Source organism: Polypterus senegalus, chromosome 10 (genome assembly GCF_016835505.1).
Source record: "Polypterus senegalus isolate Bchr_013 chromosome 10, ASM1683550v1, whole genome shotgun sequence".
NCBI lineage: Eukaryota > Metazoa > Chordata > Cladistia > Polypteriformes > Polypteridae > Polypterus > Polypterus senegalus.
The window spans coordinates 154,063,935-154,079,169 of NC_053163.1; the positions used below are offsets into that span (position 1 = coordinate 154,063,935).

Genomic DNA, 15,235 nt, shown 5'->3' on the forward strand with positions numbered 1-15,235 from the left:
CTCCCCGTGTCTGAGTGGGTTTCCTCCCATAGTCCAAAGACATGCAGATTAGGTGGATTGGCGATTCTAAATTGGCCCTAGTGTGTGCTTGGTGTGTGGGTGTGTTTGTGTGCGTCCTGTGGTGGGTTGGCACCCTGCCCGGGATTGGTTCCTGCCTTGTGCCCTGTGTTGGCTGGGATTGGCTCCAGCAGACCCCAGTGACCCTGTGTTCGGATTCAGCGGGTTGGAAAATGGATGGATGGATCACTTGAAAGTGACACAAGTAAATGGCACCCATCCATTATTTAACACAAATCAGACTTTGCTTTAGAGTTTGGATTCAGCAGAATATTTCAGATAATAACACAAATGGAAATGGGATGGGCAAAAATGATAGGACCCTAAACCTAATATTTAGTGACATTACCTTTAGAGTTTGCAGTCCCTGCACTCAAGTGATTCCTGAAGCTCTCCATGAGACTTCTGCAAGTCATTTGGCCCAGTCGTCCTGAGGAAACTGCTCCAGTTGGGTCAGGTTTGAAGGGGGTCTTCCCCAGCCTGCATGTTTCAGTTCTTTCCATAGATGTTCAATGGACTTCAAATCAGGTCTCCTAGAAGGCCACTTCAGAATAGTCCAATGTTTTGTTCTCAGCCATTCTTGGGTGCTTTTCGCTGTGTGTTTTGGCTCCTTATCCTGTTGGAGAGTCCGTGACATGCGACTGAGACCGAGCTTTCTGACACTGGGTAGGACGTTTCACTCCAGAATGTCTTGATAGTCTTCAGATTTCATTTTTCTCTGCACAGACTCAAGGTCCCCCATGCCTGACATAGCAGAGCAGCCCCAAAACATCACTGAGCCTCCTCCATGTTTCACAGTAGCTCTGTTGTTCCTTTCTTTGCAAGCTTCATTTTGTTTACATGTGTGGACACAGAGCTGATGTAACTTGTCAAAAAGCTCCAGCATTCTCTCAACTGTCCAAAGGACATTGTCCCAGTGGCATTTTAGTAAGTTTTAGTCTGGCTTTTTGACATTTTTCTTTACTGGGTCTTCTTCCATTGAGTCCGCTGTCACTCAAAAAGTGACACCTGGTGCGATCAGACACTGGTGAACTTTGACTTTGGAGTTCAGTTCATCTCTTTAGAAGTTGTCCTTAGCTTTGTGTCCTTCTTCCCATTCTGGAGTTTCCTCTTGTGGCCACGTCCAGGGCAGGTTGGCTGCAGTCTCATGGAACTTCCACTTCTTCATAATATTTGCAACTGTTGTCACATGAACGTTGAGCTGCTTGGAGATGGTGGTCTTCTAGCCTCTGCCTTTTAATGTGCGTGTCTTCTCATTTTCTTTCTGATCTCCTCAGGAAGTTCTCTCATTTGCTTTCTCTAGTCCCTGTTCAGTGTGGGACACACGATGACACTAAACAGCAGAGTGACTTTTCTCCATTTAAATCGGTTGAATGACTGATCATACGATTGGAGACATGAGTGAGTTAGACGAATTCAAGAAAAAAGCTGGTTTGAAAAATCTCTTGAATCCAGTTATTTAGGATCTTTTCTAGGGGTCTCAAACAAATGTGTCCAGGGAATTTTAGAAGATTTTTGTAGAATAAGCAACACTTGACCACTTGTCACACTTGCTTTGCTTTACTCAATGACACATCAGAAGGCATGCAGGTGCACAGGGGGGCAATTGGTGTTTCAGGGGATACACAGCACTTTTTTCAATGAGTTGTAAGGAGACCAACTAATGTTTCCATGTCTGTAGTGTGTCTGGTCTGGCAGGGTTAGGATAGCAGACACAATAGGACTGGAATTCTGTGAGGTGTCTGAAAAAAGAAGACTTGCATAATAGAATAAACTGAGCATTCGTTTTTTTCAAGGTAGGGTATTGACAAATGTCAGCATCAAGAAGTGAAGGCTAAAATTGTTTTGAAATGTCGACAGAAATTGTCTGCAGTCGGTTTTTTGGTTTTATTTCCCAAAAGGAAAGGCAGCAAATACCACAAAATATAAAAACATACATAGAAACTCTTGGAATAGAAGGCACATTAGTGATGTTCTTTGAGATATGGCAGGTGATGCCTGTGAGGTAGGGAATAAATAACAAGTGAAGATTACTTGAATGAATGTAAGGTTAGAACCAGGGCTGGAAAAAATGGAGGGCACCTTATGAAACGGAGGGCAAGGGAGGTCTGGAACAGATGGCACTCATGGATTATTTCTAGATGGCTATTTAAAAAATGAGTGCTCAAAAAGTTTAGTTGGCTATTCTCAGTAAAAATTGGCCATGAGTGACTGCAGCTTTGTACGAGGTGGAGGCCGCATGAGGATTGTCAGCATCTGGGATAGAGGTGCCACTCAGAAACCAGTCAATGTTTGAAATGAAGGAGATGCAAGGTCTGGTCTTGGGCAGAATTGGCAGCACATGACGTTAGGTGGATCAAATAGGCTTTGGGGGAAGCTGGTTAACATAAAGGTTAACATAAAGTGTTTCCAGAGCAGGGGTCACCAACTCCAGTCCTGGAGGAGCACTGTAGCTGCAGGTTTTCATTCTAACCCCCTTTTTTTTTTAATGAGTGCCCTATTTATCTTGCTAATTAACTTCTTGTGAATTCATTTTAATTGAATTGCTTTTTTAAGATTTGTTCCTCTGATTTCTTTCCTTAAATGGCACCCAAACAGAAATGAAATGTGAAGTAAGCCAAAAGAAGAGCAACTAAGTCAGGGCCTCAAACTCCAACCAATTTCACTCCAACCAGCTGCTTAATGAGGCGCCGAGTCTTGTTGTTAATTAAACCCGTTCTTTACATTTCTGATTTTTGTTGATTTTCTCTTTTCTAAGAGCGGCACTGTTAAAATGTTTTGTGGACCTGAGCAGATCAACATTCCTGAGACCTTCATCTTTCCTTATTTTCAGATATTGCACAATTGACACCAGTTGTTTTGGCTCAATTTGTATCTCATTGTTGTCTGGCTGCTAATTAAGGGGAAAAAAAACAATTAAAGGGTCTGAGTCTTTAAGAGCAAGTCAATTAAAATGAGTTCAAAAGAGGTTAATTAGAATCAGAAACAGGCCACTCATTAAGAAAAGGGTTAGAATGAAAACCTGCAGCCACGGTGGTCCTCCAGGTCCAGAGTTGGTGACCCCTGTGCTAGAGAACACATCAGAGCAGGGGGTCCTTAACTCTATTCCTGGAGGGCCCCAGCGGCCGCTTTTCCTAATTAGTGCACAGTTTCTGCTGCTAATTAAGTTATTTTGAATTCATTTTAATTGACTTGTTTTTTATGATTTGTTCCCCTGAATTTGTTAATTGCTCCTCTGAATTACTTAGTTTCTTTCCTTAAATGGCACCCAAACAGAAATGAAAAGTTAAGTGAGGGAGAACAGAAGACCGACTAAGTCAGGGCCTCAAATTCCAACCAATTTCACACCAACCAGTTGCTCAATTAGGCTCTGATTCTTGTTGTTAATTAAATGCATTCTTTAATTCCAACAATCCTTGTTGCTGCTCTCATTGTGCAATAGCAGACATTTCTGAAATTGTTGATTTTCTCTTTTCTAAGAGCAGCACTGTTAAAATGTTTTGGGGACCTGAGCAGATCAGCATTCCTGAGACCTTCACCTTTCTTTATTTTCAGATATTGTATGATGGACACCAGTTGTTTTGGCTCATTTTGTATCTCATTATTGTTTGGCTGCTAATTAAGGACAAAGAAACACTTAATGGGTCTGAGTCTTCAAGAGCAAGTCAAAGAAAATGAATTCAAAAGAAGTTAATTAGGAACAACAACAGGTCACTAATTAAGAACAGGGTTAGAATGAAAACCTGCAGCCATTGTGCCCTCCAGGACTGGAGTTGGATACCCCTGCATCAGAGGGAAAGATCTTCTAAAGCCAATGTGACATTAGAATGACTGGCTGATTCCGACTTTTGAGGTTATATCAATGAAGTCTATAACTGGAAGTCGCTGGAAATGTGATATGGCCTTAAGGAATGTTGGGGAAATGTAACTGGTTAAATCAGATTGCAGAGAAGAAGTAGATGGAAGATGGAAGTGGATTAGGAGGGGTAGTCTAGACAAATGGATAGACAGCCAGACCAAGTGGGGAAGACGGATCAAATCAAGATTAATGGATATGCATGTGTTACCTGTTGGTTAGTATTTTACTCTGAGGTATATCTCCAGCTAACAGAGGTGACAAGGTCAGATGTGATGTCACTAGGAGGTGGTGGGCTGATGTGTTACTACCGAGTCCCAGATGTGTATACCCACTGAACTGGAGTATGCTGCTTAGGCAGGTTTCGCCTTACTAATGGTACTGATGACTGTGTGTGGGACTAAACCTGGCAGAGCTAATCTTGGGGTTTGTGGGTACTTATGTTCAGCTCAGTGTTGCCCCTCAGTGGAGGTGTGCAATGCAAAGAGCTTGTAGGTTGTGGTCTATCATTGTGCGTGCTTCTCTTTGGATTAACGGGAATGTGTTTTGTTTTCCAGGTACACTGTGCCACCCGAACATGGCAAGAGGCTGGAGCGCTTGGCCAAAGGTAAATGACTTGATTTCTTCTTTTCTCCCCCACCACCTTTTCAGTTATTGCTTCTAATAAGATTACAATCTGGCTAATTCCTCATCTCGACATTCTCTAAAGCGCTTATCAGCGGCAGCTTGAGAGCAGAGGCCTCAAATTAATAGCCGCCGCGCACCTCATCCTACCCTAATAAGAAGTTTGTGGAGCGCTGAAAGCTAAACACATCCGTCTCTTTATTTATCTGCCTCACAGGCACGCTGGCTTCGCTGCTGATTAGAAAAGATGGGCTGGGAGCTGGGGGGCCTGGCAGCTTTTCTGCTGTTGCACCCCCTGCAGTCTCGCTCATTGAGTTTTGTGTGCTCCCATGGCAGGGTGGCTAGTAGTTCGAGCTCCTTCCTTCACGCCCCCATGGGCATGGGTTTTGGAGGGCATGGCACTGTTTTAGTAGCAGTCAGAGTTCAGACACCTACATTGCAATTGTCAGATTTATAAGAGTGGGGTTGGTGGACTCACAACTTATATAAAAGAGACCATCAGCACAGCCACAGTTTTTAAATTTAAAGCAAGGGCCAGCAGTGTCATACTGGAGAAGGCGCCATTGTGACCAAAGTTTAGAAAAGATAATCAACTGCTTTAACTCTTTGAGGGCTGAATATTTTTTCCTAAACATGTAATTTTCTGAAAAGCACCCAAAGCAAGGGTCTCACAAATACATCAACTTAAAATATCAGTTGCTGGGTGCTGTGGTCCGCCAGTTTACAGTCTCTTGTGGCTCGAGACGCTCACAGACGGTATGACGGCTGGCAGGAATGCGTGGCGGTCAAAGTGCAGCGCAATCCGGTTTGTACCTCGTGTCATTACGAGTGTCGGTCTTCATTAACACCAACGTGTTTGGCACCACGATTAGCTGGAGATCAATCAGCAGTACCTCACATTTGTTTTCGATCTCGATCTCCAGATCACTTGCGTTCGAATCGGAGTCCAATTTGGCGATAATATACAAAATGTCATCCACGGAGTACTTTGCTTTGTGCATTGGCTTCAGTCTCTCACCTGATGTCGATGCCATTTTTGTCGTTGTTTGCTCTTCACTACTCCCACTAGTGCATGGGAATCTCGGTCAAACCAACAAAGCTAACTTTGCTTTTAGCAAAGACAGTCGAATTTAAACGTAACGGCGTTTTTTGTCACCGTTTACAGTTGCAGACTGCTCTTAACCCCTCCTGCTGACAAAAGTCAACATCCGCCCTGAAAGAGTTAAAAGGAGGGTCTGTGGCTACTCACTTGGTTTACATGCATGCACACCTTTATCACCCTGGCTTGTAGTGCTGGGCGGTATGACCAAAATTCTATATCACGATATTTTTCAAAATTATACCAGTTTCACGGTATTCAACGGTATTTTTTTCTCCATGCATGAGTGGATGTTAACCACATTTTCCACTGCAATTACTGCAGTAGACTGGCTAAGAATAACTTGTTCCACTGTCATGAGAATTGTACATTGTACAAAAAAAACATTTTAATGTGCACACAAGTATTAATACAGGTTGGCATGCCCCCATAAAGTGATAGTTTTCAAGGGGGTGGCACTAATGAAGAGAAGGAATCCCATTGCATGACAATTGCAGTCAAAATAAAGAACCTTTTTATTGAACAAATTTTGCAAACAACTTAAACTCAAATTTTGACAACATATTTTTAACCATCCAAAGAGGCGTTTAGACTTAGTAAAATATCCAGAGGTGCTTGTCAAAAGTTGTATTGCACTGAACATGTCTTAGAGGAGGAATAAATAGTAAATATTTTTTTAAACCCACTGCACTTTCTATTAATGTTAACAATTTCTGTCCACTGACACGTTAAAGTGACTTTTTAAAAAACATTTCCATCATTAAACTGCGTAATATTTGAACTAATAAATAATAACAATAAAATAAACAATAGTGTAACTTCCATTGATAATACTATTACTTCGAGGCTTCAAGCCCAGGTGCATTACACAGTATCCACCAAATAAAAATAAAATAAAACAAGTGCAACTTGGTGATGACATCTTTACCAACTGAACCATCGTTTAGGCAAATTGCATTAATATGGACCTTGCTTCAAGCTAAGCTATATAGCCTACATAAATAATACAACTGCAACTTGCATTTATAATGCTATTTGTGGTACAGCCCTACGGAATCATATTACAGCCACAGTGAAGAAAAAAAAATCCGGACACAGGGAAGGAAAAAAAAACTGCATGTCGAGGATAAAGTCGACATGTTGACTTTATTCTCGACATTTCCACTTTAATCTCGGCGCTTATGTCGAGATTAAAGTCGACATTTCCACTTTATTCTTGCCATTTATGTCGAGATTAAAGTCAACATTTCCATTTTGTTCTCAGTTTATTTTGTTATTATATTCGAATCTCATAAACCACAGTTCATCCTAAAATCAATGTTTAATTTACTAGATTTTCTCAAACCCCGTCATAAGTTAATGTAGCACATTAAATGCTTTGTGTTAAGTGTTCCCCGACCCAGTTGGTAATCACCACGCGCTTCTTAAACTGACTTCCTCTACACTAAGAGGAGGCGCAGGCAGCAGCCGCCGCACAGAATACATTCACTTCATGATATTCCTGCTCTCTGAACATTTAGAATGCTAAGATAAATACTTGATATCATTTTCACGATGAAATGCATTAAAGCAGGTATTAAACATGCGCGGTAGTGCTGCTCCCTCGCAGTAAGGGGTCTCCAGGTGTACGTTCAGTGTAGAGAACTTTATGGCAGGTGTGACGAAGCTCCAAAAAACTGGATGTATGAATGGGTATCGCACAGGTTTAACTGAAATATTGTGTAAATGTTGGGTTTGTGATCTGGTGGTTGGAGAGACGAACACAGAATTCAATGGATGTTCATCAGGGCGGCCTTTCTTTATTGCATGCATTGTGCTGTCTCTATTTAACTTACCACACCCCCAGTTCCTATCCTTCCTTTTCTTTCTCCACATAACCAAATCACCACACAATAAACATCTTTGTGAAATTAAAACTAGTTATAAACTTAGACCACGGAGTGTTCAGAACTTAAAAAAAAAAAAACTCTTTGTTATACGTGTTTAATTATGCCATCCATTCAGGGTTGCACCCATCCCGGCAAGCATTGCGTGCGAGGCAGGAGCAAATCCTGAACGAGTCGCCAGCACATCGCAGGGTGAATACGAGCAACACATAAACTAGCAGGGTCAGTATAGCATAACAAAACCCCACATCCTACATGACTTTGAAAGGAAACTGAAGCACGCTTTGTAAACCCACCAAAAAAACATGCAAATTCAAGGCAGGGAACACCCAGGACCTCTTTGCTGCGAGGCAGCACGTGCAACCTCCATGCCACCGTGCCCTCACATGATTAATACATTCTTTAATTTATTTGATCATGAAAATTATATCAAGTATTTATCTTAGCGTTCTAAATGTTACATGAAATTAATGTATTCTGTGTTCTGCCTGCGCCTCCTCTTAGTGCAAGAGGAAGTCAGTTTAAGAAGCTTGTACTGATGAACATGGCTTTGGAAACACGTAACACAAAGCATTTAATGTGCTACATAACTTATGACGGGATTTGAGAAAATCTAGTAAATTAAATATTTATTTTAAGATGAAGTTTAGTTTACGATGTTCTACTTCAATAACGAATTACGAGAATAAAGTCAACAGGTTGACTTTAATCTTGACATAAGCGTCAAGATTAAAGTGGAAATGTTGAGAATAAAGTCAAAATGTCGTCACACTATTACACAGTACCCAGGTACATTACACAGTAATGAAAAAAATAAAACAAGTACAACTTGGCTTGCAGTATTCACACATTTGAACATAATGGTCCACATCCGACCTTTTAAATCCAAAGTATCTCCAGACAACAGACGTGACTTCTTTTTCCAGCAAAAGTTCTTCTGTGTCATCATGTTCAGCTTTATCGTCTGCTACAGCTTCAGTTTCGGAATGGTCTCTGTTCATACCTCCACTACCGCATGTACTCCACTGCATGCCTGTTTAGCGGTGTAGCAATGAAAAGGAGCCCCCGCACAACACCTCCACTAACGCATGTACTCCGTTGTATGGGTTTAGCGGTGTAGCAGTGAAAAAGATCCCCCTTAAACGGTTTCCTGCTGCACCACGTTCCGAACGTTTTTTAGGCAGTTTAAACCGGTGTTGCGGTATAAGAAAAATCCATATCATAACAAAATAAAAAACGGTTTTCGGTATGAACCGGTATACCACCCAGCACTACTGGCATGTAACACGTGGCATTTTATGCTGCTACCCAATCAGTGCATGCATTTTATGACACATGATGGCTTACGACATTTTAATTTTATTGGTTAGCAAAGACTTTTTTTTGTCTCTGCAAAGCTGATGTCGCATTACACAGTTTCTATTCGTGATGGGATGACAGACTTGACGACTGCAGTTGCTGATCTTCTTGCCTTGAGGTTGTTAGATATAGTGACTATAAACCATGGGGCATGACAGATTAGATGACCCCATGATGACATTCCAGCACAGTTTCACATTTGCAAAATTATCGCAAGCTCACCACAATCTGATGCTCCACGGATGCTTCTTCTGTGTGTGACCTGCTTTCCTTATCCCTCATAGCTGCATCAAAAGCCTGGTACTTTTGGGTGAGCACTGATTGGTTGTCAGCTCTCACATGCACACTGAGCCCTGCCTGCCCCTGAGTCGCTGGGGATTGCAGGCAACACGACCGCAATACACACCGCAAAAGCTTCTGAGTCCCCATGGTTATGTAGATAAAAGTCTGAACCTGAATATCACCGGAAACATTGTGTTATGTGACAAGGTCTTAAGGGAGATGAGCATGGTGGATAGTAAAGGTAACTATGAGAAGGGGAATGAGATAAGTGTGGTAAGAGGAATATGTTGTACCAAAGACAATAAGGGTATGAGGAGGGTAAAAATAAAACAGATTAGTGAGGGATTTGCAAATTAGTGTTGGATCGGAACTAAAATTTTGACTTTGTTATCGGTACCCGCTTTCAGATCTCAGTACAGTACTGAAACGATTCCGAAACAAATAATGTTTAACTCCAAAATCCCCCGTCTTAGTACAGCCTCCCTTGATGTGTCACATGATTACGAGCCATCACACCACATTATGCACCACTTCTCTCTTTATAGCCATATAGTCTCAAATCACTTCGAAGCAATAATTGGAAATTTGTTTCGTCCGCCCTTGAAGTCTGATCACATCAAAGCAATACGATGGTGGGGTCTCCAGTGATGCCCCAATTGTGTTGAAGCAGGAAGGACTTGTGGTCCCCGCAAAAGACTAATTGCATCAAAACAATAAGAAGGGTGGGTACCTCTGTGAAGTACCATTCACATTGAAGCAATAAAAATGGGGGGTCTTTTAACTTTTTCCCCCCCCCCAATGCTTGAAAGAATTAAGTATTCATTTTAAACATTGGTTAAAGATAATATAGAGTTGACTCTGTAGATTTGGGTTTCTGTCGTTCACGAGTTCGTTGTGAGCAATTAAATGGGAATATTTTTGGAGCTTGCTGAAAGATTGCAGAAGCTCACAGATGACACATAAGCCAACATTACAGAAAAGGATTTGTATTACATAAAATCATATAATATATAAACATTAGTGTTGTGTAATATTTGTTGGTGTAAGTGCATACTGTTTCGTTCATATTAAATGTTATGTTTGGTTAAAAAAAAAAAAAAACTGTTGGATCTACACCAGCTACCTCTCATCTTCACTGCATTCTCTTATATGCTCTCTCTCTCTCTCTCTCTCTCTCTCTCACGTACATGCTGTCTCTCTCTTCTAGCACTTTCTCATTCATTGTCTCTCTCTCTCTGTTGCACATTTTCTCTCTTTCCCATCCTCACTCTCACTTGCTTATTCTGTCTCTCTTGTGTGTTCTCGCTTTCTCTTCCTCTCTCTGCCTCTCACATGCATTCTGTCTCTCTTACATGTTATCCCTCTCTCTTGCTTTCTCTCTCTCTCTCTCTCTCTCATTGGCCTCTACCGGAAACCCACGCAGTGCTCTTGCCACCCTCCTTGGCTCTCACCTTTCTCAAGCTTGCGCCCACTCGCTCACTTCTCGATTTCCTTTCTCCCGATTTCTTTTATTTATTTATTACTTACCTCTTTCCTTTTTATTCACACTTCCAACACCTGCTGACGCTGTGTGGCAATCAACTCATTAAGGCAAGTATACATAGGTGTTGCCACTAGTTAACCAGCAGGGCAAGTTTAAAAAAGATCAATTAATAAATTAAACCATGTCCCACTGTGACACCATAGTTAGAGGAGGCCCAAATATTATTTGTAAATTTTTTTTAGTCGTTGGAGACTGACCATATTTTGTTTAAAAGATAGGTATTTATTTTTGGTTTGTATTAGATTTTCCCATGATACCATCTTTTTTTTTTTTAAGTGCGCACCATCATTTCGTTATATGGTTTCTGTGATTTGGTGACCCATCGCTCGGGGGCATGACCTTGGAAGATGCACGTGATGATGTCATATAAATGATGGTATATTAAATTCTACACATCAGTTTGCACGCTGTCCAAGATTGTGGATCCTCTCTCAAAAGCTTCTAGTGGGTCTTTTGCCAAGTTCTTTTAGTTATTAACTTCTGGCTGGGGCTGTTTTTGACATGGAATTTTGGCTTGTTTGAAAGTTTGCTTGATTCCTTGGTTTTGACTACTATTCATCACCTGGTCTGATTACTTGATTACTGTCTCTGGAGCAAAGGGTCAGGATTATTCCAGCTAACATTCTGAAATCTGCTTAATCTAATCCAGGGTCATTATAGACCAAAGTCTATTCCAGCAGAATTAGGGTTAATTTCCCCTTGGGATTAATAAAGTATCCTATCCTATCTATCTATCTATCTATCTATCTATCTATCTATCTATCTATCTATCTATCTATCTATCTATCTATCTATCTATCTATCATCAGGTGTAAAACAGGAACCATTACACAGCCCATTTCCACACACGAGGCCAGTAAACCCAACACAAATGTCTTTGGCATGTGGCAGGAAAATTAAGAGTACATGGAGAAAAGCTCCCAAAATTGAAGGCCAGACATACAAATTCCATACACTTTAGATACTGACCCAGAATCCTAATGAAGATAAAACGTTGAGTTAGTAGTATGACAAAAAATGATAGCAGCAATTTGCTCACAGCACCACGCTGTCTGGGTTCTTCCCAAGAAAGTCATTAGCTGGGACGGATCTAAAGGAGTTTGGTGAACAGGCATGGGGCGTAGGCTGAAGACTTAATCAAAACCTGTACCCAAGGGTTGTGGGAGCTCTTGTGGGGGGTCTAACAACCTGAATCAAGGGATCCGGGCTCAGTGGATAAACCCCGTGTCCTACGTAGAGTGAATTATGTCATAATGAAGTGTCATTTTTTTAAGATGAATGTGCCACCTTACAGAGGCTGTAGGCTCATGTTGCCTCTTCATGGCTCCGATTTTGACACCACTAGCATTTCCTTTGATGAACGGCCCCCTTTGTTAATTTAAGCTTTTGGAGCATTCTGTGAGGGCTAATGCTGTCGCTACCAGGCGCAGTTGTAATTCCAAGGAATTAATTATTCAGCAGTTGTATTTTTCTTCTGACAGAGTTCACCGTTTACCTTTCTTCATTCTTGTATTGACTTTTTTTGTGTTCTCCCCACTGCCATTCTGTTTAAATATCTGTGGTTTTTTTTTTTTTTTAACCCAGCTTAATTATTCCACAGAGCCTTAAACAAATGTATTTCCAGTGTGATTTAGCATCTGATGAGTGTCGTCTGCAGGCGGCCGTTTTGAGTCTCTAGCACAGCGGTCGCTCATGAGACGCCGCTTTCTCTAATGTGTTCATTTCAGTTTATAAATAAATCGGTCAATCAATGCTCTGCTTGGCACAAAAATCAGCTCACTGGAGACTAAAGAAGGTAAATATTAGGTGTCACAAATAAAAAATTATCACGTTAAAAGCCTTTATGTGCCGCCGTTTTATGAAACATCTCCGTGTAAACAGGAAACGATGAATCAATCAAGTGTTTCACTAAAATTGTTTTAATTTACAGCTGCCAGCAGTGGAGTGCCGGCTGGCTCAGGAGAGCCTTGGGTTTTTCAAAAGAATCTCACATTTTGTAATGCTTTGAACTTACAAGAAAAGAGTTAGAAGAGATTTGATAAAATAAAATAAAATAAAAGTAGTGTCAAAATATCACAAAATAATCTGAGCACTAGGGAGGGGGTCAAGTATAATCAAATTATTTGATTAAATTCATTTAAAATGTACCTCTTTGAGTAACCAAGGAGTAAAAGAAAGGAAAATAAATTGCAGATAAGGGTCCTAGCAAAAGTCATCAGCGTTTTAGGAGCATTTCACTTTAAATGAGCTTCTGAAAAAAGTCCTCGATAAAAATTTAGAACGTCTAGCTAGATTAAAATTTACCTCTTTTAGTCATTGAGGAATTAGATAGATAGATAGATAGATACTTTATTAATTCACATTTTATTGAAGAGAAAGAAAGTATATATGAGGGTACTAGCAAAAAACATCTGTGGTTTGGAGGCATTTTACTTTAAAAGAGTTTCTAAGAAATCCCTGATTAACATTTAGAGCCTCTTAAAATATTTTACCTCTGTACCTCTGTAATAAATCAAGGAATAATAGACGACAAAGAAAGTGTATATGAGGGCACTAGCAAAACACATCTGTAGTTTGGGAATATTTCACTTTAAAAAAGTTAAAATAATACTTAATTAAAAAGTTAAAATAATACTTAATTATTATTTGGAGTCCCTAAAAAATCCTCAATTTAAATTTAACTTCTTGTGTAATCAGAGAATAATGGAAGATGAAGAAAGTATATATATGGATCCTAGCAAAACACATCTGTGGTTACGGAGTATTTCACTTTAAAAAAAGTTTTTTAAAAATTCCTCGATTAAAATTTAAAGTTGCTTAAAAATCCTTTGTTAAAATTTAGTCTCTAAAAAAACATCCTTGATTAAAATTTACCTCTTCATGTAATCATAGAATAATGGAAAACAAAGAGTATAGAAGTATCCTAGGAAAAACAAAAAATCTGTGGTGTTGGAGCATTTCACTTTAAAAGAGTTTTATAAAAAAATAAACCCCTCGATTAACATATCCTGCCTCTCAGAAAAACTCTCAGTTAAAATTTAGAGTCTCTAAAAAATATCCCTCGGTTAAAATTTACTTCTCTGGGTAATCAGAGAATAAAAGATTACAAATAAAGCATATAAGTGTCTTCTCGTTGAACCCGTCAGACAGACGTCCCAGACACATGTATAAAAATACCAAGAAGATTTTATTAATTCTTCCAGTAAAGTGCCCAAAACACCGCACTTTCTACAATTCTCAACAATCACAATAACACAATAAACTCCGATCCTCCAGCAGCTCCATCAAACTTTCACCCAACTCTGGCTCAACCTGCTGGATTTCCCACAATCGTTTTTAAAGTCCATGACCCGGAATTATTCCTTCTTCAGATGTCCCGGAAGTACTGCGTGTTTCTGTTCTCGAGACTTCCGGGTTAGCGTCACGGTAATATTCCTCGGGTTCTTGGTGAGCTCCCCCTGGCGGCACCCACGGCACCCAACAGGGCTGAAGAGATGGACTCCATGTCCCAAACTGCCCTATGAGAATCCGAGGAACCATTTCCATCCAGGGGAGCTGCCGTCTAGCGTCCTGGGGGATGTAGTGCCCTGAAAAAGTGGGTTTCTTCCGTTGAGGGATGTCCTGGCCAGACTGAAACGCTGGCCGTCCATCACGCCAAGCAAAACACATCTGCAGTTCAGGAGAATTTCCAAAAATCCTCGATTAAAATTTAGAACTTCTCAAAAAAAAAAAATCCTTGATTAACATTTAGAATCGCCAAAAAATATTCCTTGATTAAAATTTACCTCTTTGAATAATTGGGGAATAATGGAAGATAAAGAAAACATAGATAAATAGATAGATATATGAGGGTTCTAGTAAAACATACCAATGGTTTGGGAGTATTTCACTTTAAACGAGTTTTTTAAAAATTAAAATGTAGCTCCATGAGTATTTGGGGAATATTGGAAGACAAACAAACACATATAAGTGTCTCAGCAAAAACATCTATAGTTTGGGAAAATTTCATTTTAAAAGTGTTTTTTTTTTAAATCTTCGTTTAAAATTTAGAGTCTCCTAAAATATCCTAAATTAAAATTTAAATTCTTTAAAAATATCCTTGATTAATATTTACCTCTTTGAGCAATCTGGAAAAAATAGAAGAAAAAGAAAGCATTAATGAGGGACCCAGTAAAACAAATCTGTGGTTTGGGAATATTTCACTTAAAAGAATTTTTTTTTTTTTTTTACAAAATCCTCGATTAACATTTAAGTCTCTAAAAAGAAGAATTCCTTGATTGAAATTTACCTCCTTGAGCAATTGGGGATTAATGGAAGATAAATAAAGCATTTATATGGGTCGTAGCAAAAAATGTATGCGATTTGGGAGAAGTTCACTTTTAAAGAGTTTTTAAAAGAACTCCTCGATTAAAATTTAGAGCCTCTACAAAAAATCTTTGATTAAAATTTGGTGTCTCAACAAAAAATCCTTGATTAAAATTTACCTCTGTGAGTAATCTGAGAATAATAAAAGACAGCGAAAGCATTTG

At 39.8% G+C, this 15,235-nt stretch overlaps 1 protein-coding gene across 4 annotated transcripts in view; it reads left to right on the forward strand.

Annotated features, from left to right (window-relative positions):
* kdm4b (lysine (K)-specific demethylase 4B) overlaps positions 1-15,235 on the forward strand; it is a 325,841-nt gene that overhangs the window by 130,063 nt on the left and 180,543 nt on the right. For all 4 annotated transcript variants that reach the window (XM_039767103.1, XM_039767104.1, XM_039767105.1 and 1 more), the window contains exon 6: positions 4,471-4,520. In XM_039767103.1, coding sequence (XP_039623037.1) covers positions 4,471-4,520 — 50 coding nt within the window. The remainder of the gene's footprint in view (positions 1-4,470; positions 4,521-15,235) is intronic.